The sequence below is a fragment of the Podarcis erhardii genome (assembly GCF_964252035.2).
Source record: "Podarcis erhardii genome assembly, chromosome: 1".
Lineage (NCBI taxonomy): Eukaryota > Metazoa > Chordata > Lepidosauria > Squamata > Lacertidae > Podarcis > Podarcis erhardii.
This window is the reverse complement of record NC_138497.1, coordinates 84,598,907-84,604,909: the sequence shown is the minus strand read 5'-3', so window position 1 is coordinate 84,604,909 and position 6,003 is coordinate 84,598,907. Positions and strand designations below refer to the sequence as shown.

The following is a 6,003-nucleotide window of genomic DNA, read 5'->3' as shown; positions in this document are numbered from 1 at the left end:
TATCCCAAGCTCATGGAGAATATAGCAAGCTGGGAGCCTTAGCTGTGAAGAGGACAGATGCCATTCCTAAAGCCCCAAAGAAAGGCTTATTGGTGGAATGGCTAATTTATAGTTGTGAGGTTGCTGCAGAAGATAACAAAGGAATTAGAAATAACCTTCCCTCAATGCACATGCAATATGCTGTGACTATTAAATTTAATCTGTTTTTACCTCTTTGGGGTTGAAGCTGACTGTGAAGCCAGATGAAAACACTAGAGAAATAAACTTCTTAGCCAATCAATTTGAATCTGCATTTCTGGAGATGTGTTTACGATAACAGGCAAAATGCAGGAGAGATCTCAGGCAGCATCATAAAGTGTGCCAACCCTCAAAACCAAAGAAATGAACAGAAAACCCAACAAAGTTCCAGAAAATAAATTTGCTTCCAGAGAAATGCACTGTTGATAGATTTGACTACTGGGGGTGGGGGGAGAATTAACAAGAACTTTGTGAGTATATCTGGCTAGGAAATGTATCAAAAGGAACCTTACTTGTGAAGATAAACAGCGTCAATCTTAGAGCCCCAGAATAAGGCATGCTCAGAAAAATGCTCATTTTATAGTTGTTTTTGTATCACCTAGAAACCAATTTCCTGAAGGGCATGAATTAAAATACTCTCTGCATAATCACCTGAGGACATACAGCCTGGGAATTTCCTTTACTTTCTTCTGTTCATCTTTAATTACTGTAGTTTCTAACAGAAGTTTCCCCTCTCCATTCAGCCCACAGTTCAGTAGGAATCTTCACTAGTTACTTTCCTCTATCTTGTTTTAGGGTACTGTCAGTTTGTTGCATATTCCCAAAGCTATTAACAATAAAACCAGTTACCAATACCAACAAGGTCATTGGGACCAGCAGGACTGAAAGGGGCTTAAAATCTAAAAATCAGAATTCAAAACAGTTCAAACAGATGACAGTAACCGGAAGAGGGTTTGCCCTGAAAGCACATGTTAAGATGTGCATCTTCAGTTTTCACTGAAAGTTGGGAGTGATGAAGAAAGATGCATCAATGGTATCAAAAGGTCAAGGAAAGGTCAAGAAGGGTGAGCAAGGCAGCACTCCCCCAGACCCTCCAAGTGTCCCTATTTTCCAGGGACAGTCCTGGATTTAAAGAAGCCGTCCCGATTTTATCCTGGAGTGTCCGCTTTTCCTCAGGACGTCCCTATTTTCATTGGAGAAAAGTTGGAGCATATGTTCCCCCACCATCTCTCTTCCAACAAATGCCAGATTGAAATGGATCCAGAGATACCCTGTCTCCTTCAAGCATGCCTGAAGCTAGATTGGCAGAACGCTGCCCCCAAAGGGGATATTAGATACTGGGCGATAGTTATCCAGCAGTTCAGGGGCCAGGGAGGACTTCTTAAGGAAGGGATGCCCCACAGCCTCTTTCAAGGAAGGTGACACTCTCCCCTCTCTCAGTGAAGCATCATTGAAGTCTTGGGCCCACCCAGTCAATCCCCAACAGCTAGCTTCAAGAAGCCAAGATGGGAAAGTGGTTGGCCACACTTATTCAACAGCTTGACTACATTGCAATAAAGGAAACTGATCCTGCACACATGGAACAAGCAGTGCACTCCACTGTAGTAGTATGGTTTTTAAAAGGGTGAGCTCTTGGGCGTGCACAGGCAACTGAGTAATATTCAAAATGTAAAGTGGGAGTCAGCAGTGGAACCAACTCGCTTTTGGAAATATGCTCATCACACACTGACGTGAAAGTGAGGATTGGTTGCGTCTCCCTGTTCAATGGAGTTTGAGTGGTCAACACGGGCTTACCCCTATTTGAAATATAAGAGGATCATTGGCGCTGCCTGTTGTAGGAAATGTGACATTTATTCAAGTCCAGGCACTGCAGTTTGGATTTGGATTTATTATCCCTCTTTATCACTACCCAAAGGAGTCTCAAAGCGGCTAACATTCTCCTTTCCCTTCTTCCCCCACAACAAACACTCTGTGAGGTGAGTGAGGCTGAGAGACTTCAGAGAAGTGTGACTGGCCCAAGGTCACCCAGCAGCTGCAAGTGGAGGAGCGGGCACGTGAACCCGGTTTACCAGATTACGAGACTACCGCTCTTAACCACTACACCACACATGCACCATGAAGATCATTGATTGGTGTGTTATTGTTGCCTCAGCATATTACTTACCCACTGAAGCTGGTACGCAGACTCTGAACAAGTATCCCACTCCCCATCCCAAACCAAAAATGTCTATGATAATTGTTTCAAGTCTAAGGATTCTTAACCAGGGCAGTGTCATAAAAAAAGCACCCTATTAAATATGTTGGTCACCCATAATGATGATAATGATGATATAATAATAATATGGACTCTGCAATACTGAATGAATGAATTGGATTGGATTTATTGTTCTGAACGTTAATGTCTCTGAGAAACAACCTTTCCCCCAATCAACCTTTTGAAAGCCTCTTTTACCTCCTTGTTTCTCAGACTGTAGATGACTGGATTCAACATAGGTATCGCAAGGGTGTAAAAGACAGAGATGATTTTGTCTTGCTCTATGGAATATTTTGAATTGGGCCGGACATACATGAAAGCTCCTGTTGCATAGAATATGGTGACAGCCGTAAGGTGGGAGGCACAGGTGGAGAAGGCTTTTCGTCTGCCCTCTGCTGAGTTGATCCGAAGGATGGCAATAAGTATGTATGTGTAAGAGATGGAAATGGCCAATATCGTTACCAATACAATTGCTGTTGAGAAGATGAAATGAATAATATCAATAACTGTTGTGTCCGAGCAGGACAGCTTTAGGATCGGGGGCACATCACAGAAGAAGTGGTTGATGATGTTGGAACTACAAAAGGACAAATTAAATATAATGGAAGTCTGGACCACTGCATTCACACAACCTGTTAGATAGGAGCCAGCCACAAGCAGATTACAGAGTTTTCTGGACATGATAGCTGTATACAGCAGTGGGTTGCAGATTGCAATGAAGCGGTCATATGCCATTGCACCCAGCAGGCAGCACTCACAGGATACAGCAATGCAGAAGAAGAAAAACTGCAGGGCACAGCCAGTGAAGGAAATAGTTTTGCTTTTTACTATAAAGTTAATCAATGTCCTTGGGGCAATGACACTGGAGTAACCAATATCCAAGAGTGACAGGTTGCTGAGGAAAAAATACATGGGAGTATGGAGGCGGGAGTCAATCCTGATTAATGTTACCATGCCGATGTTCCCCACCAGGATCAACACGTAAATCAGTAAGAACAATATGAAGAGAATAAACTGCAGACTCTTGTTATCTGTGAATCCCAGCAAAATAAATTCAGTAACTGTGGTGAAGTTTCCTTCTGACATTGCCACAAATTGTATTCGCCTGTGTAAATAAAAATATGAGAGAAAAGTTGAAATAGAATTAGCTCCACACTAACATTTACATGGCAAGGAACGGTGGTGTAGCATGAGTTGCCAGTACCTGGGGCCACATGGGGATGCGGGGGGGGGGGGGAGAAATGGAAACAGACAGAGTATGCATGCACATTCAGCTGCTTGACAGCATCTGCATCACTCAGGAGATCACAGCCACAGAGATAAGAAAAGAAGAGTCATTCCATTGTTGGGAGAGGTCACTTCCTTTTTCACATGGGGAAGCCATTTTCAAGGGAGCCCAGCGACAGAAGTGCACAGCTTTATTGAGACAGCACAGGGTGATGACATTTTGCACCTCTAACAATTTTGCACCCAGGGCTACCACCCCTGTGGCCCTCCACACACTTTGCCACTGGAGAGAAATGTCAACAAGATGCTTAAGTTTTCCTCCTCTGATCAAAACACCCTAGATATAAGCTTCAGAAACTCCTAATGCTTGTCAAAAAGAAGATATGGGCATTCCTGAATTCTTCTCTGGCTCTTGCCCCAAGGGCCCTGTATGTAAATTGGGATTCCTGCAGAAAGTGTACCTTCCCATTAATTTGAGAGGCTGATGTCACAAAGAATGAAGTATTTTGCTCTGGAATACATAAGGTGCCCTTCATTTTACATACAATATTTGCCCAAGCAATTGTTGGGTTTATTATTTTCATCTGACATGGTTGCCAGCTTCAACCCACAGGAAAAAAAAAACACCAGACTGAATTTAAGAGACACACCTCATTATCTAAGCATTGAGGGGAGGGTGTTCTTGCTTCGTTACAGTATCTCTGAATTCTATCTCTTTTGCACTGATCCAGCAAACATGTTTATGTGCAAATGAAGGACACCAACATACTGCAGAGGAATTCATTCTTTTTCTTCTGCAGCAACCTCACAACTATAAAATTAGCCATTCTATCAATAAACCTTACTTTGGGGCTTTAGGAATGACATCTGTCCTCTTCACAGGTAAACCTTCTAGTTTGATTTATTCTCAGAGTGTTTGGGATATTTTATTTTTGACAGCCAGATGATATCTATGAAGAGCTCAATTCTCTGGAAGCAAAAAAATCTGGAATTTATTTTGGCTTAGTTTCATTGAAGTTGGAGAGGTTGTCTTCTTATGATGCTGCATGAGATCTTTCCTGCAAGTTGTGTGTGATTGTAATAAGAAATTCAGAAATGAAAATTTTAAATCACCAGATAAGCAGTTTATTTGCTTAATCTTTTTTATCTGGCACTGCCATTGGAGTCAACCAAAAAGGGGGGAAATCAAATTGAATTTAAGAAACACATTGTGCATTGAATCTGTGCATTGAAGTGAGCGAGTTAACACTCAGTTACAGTATTTTTGCATCCTCTCTTTATCACCTCAGTCCAACAGACATGTTTATGAGCAAATGGAAGACAGCTTTCCTCCTGCAGGGAAATTTACTTCTTTATTTGCCACAGTAGCCCCAGAAATGAATATGGGTGACACCAGGGGGAATAGCATACTACAGAACATAAACTGAATTCTGCCTTGCTTTTAGATTCTGTTGACCCAAGTTGCAGGCAGAGCAAGATTTGAATAGTCCATTCTTGTTTTAAAGGGCAAACAATAGGAAAGGATGGGGTAACCTTAACTTAGGGGGTATTGAGAAGGCTAGATGGGGATCTCCCTTGTTGCAGTGGCATATCAAGATGTGGTCAGCATTCGAAGGATCTCCAGAAAATGGATATGCACTTGTAGGAAGCAGAGATATTGTAAGCAAGAAATAACCTTCCCTCAATGCACATGTAATATGCTGTGGCTATTAAATTTATTCTTTTTTTACCCTGTATGGGTCGAAGCTGGCTGTGAAGCCCAATGAAAACAATAGAGAAATAAACTTCTTAGCCAATCAATTAGAACCTGCATTCCTGGAGATACATTTACAATCACAGGCAACATGCAGGAGAGATTTCATGCAGCATCATAAAGTGTGTCAACCCACAAACCCAAATAAATGAACAGGCAGCCCAAATAAGTTCCAGACATTAAATTTGCTCCTGAGAAATACCCTACTGATAAATTTGACTGCTGGGGTAAAATTCACAAGAACTTTGTGAGTATATCTGGCTAGGAAATGTATCAAAAGGAACCTTACTTGTGAAGATGATCAATGTTGATACCTGAGTCCCAGAATAAGGCATGTTCAGAAAAATGCTCATTTTATAGTTGTTTTGGTATCACCTAGAAACCAGATTCTTGAAACACATGAATTAAAATACTCTGTATGACATCTCGGCATAATCACCCGAGGACATACAGCCTGGGAATTTCTTTTACTTTCTTCTATTCATCTTTAATTAGTTTCTAACAGAGGTTTCCCCTCTCCATTCAGCCTACAATTCAGTAGGAATCTTCACTAGTTACTTTCCTCTAATTTGTTTTAGAGTACTGTAAATTTGTTGCATATTCCCAAAGCTATTAACAATAACACCAGTTACCAATACCAACAAAGTCATTGGGACCACCAGGACTGAAAGGGGCTTACAATCTAAAAACCAGAATTCGAAACAGTTCAAAGAGATTACAGTAACCGGAAGAGGGTTTGCCCTGAAAGCAG

General features: G+C 41.5%; 1 protein-coding gene across 1 annotated transcript; it reads right to left on the bottom strand.

The window, feature by feature from the left end:
* Window positions 1-2,413: 2,413 nt before the first annotated feature.
* LOC309350785 (olfactory receptor 5AR1-like) lies at window positions 2,414-3,358 on the bottom strand (the record flags this gene model as incomplete). The annotated part of the gene is made up of 1 exon (XM_081878007.1): window positions 2,414-3,358. The coding sequence occupies one exon, from the start codon at window positions 3,356-3,358 to the stop codon at window positions 2,414-2,416; it is 945 nt and encodes a 314-aa protein (XP_081734133.1).
* Between the last annotated feature and the right edge of the window lie 2,645 nt (window positions 3,359-6,003).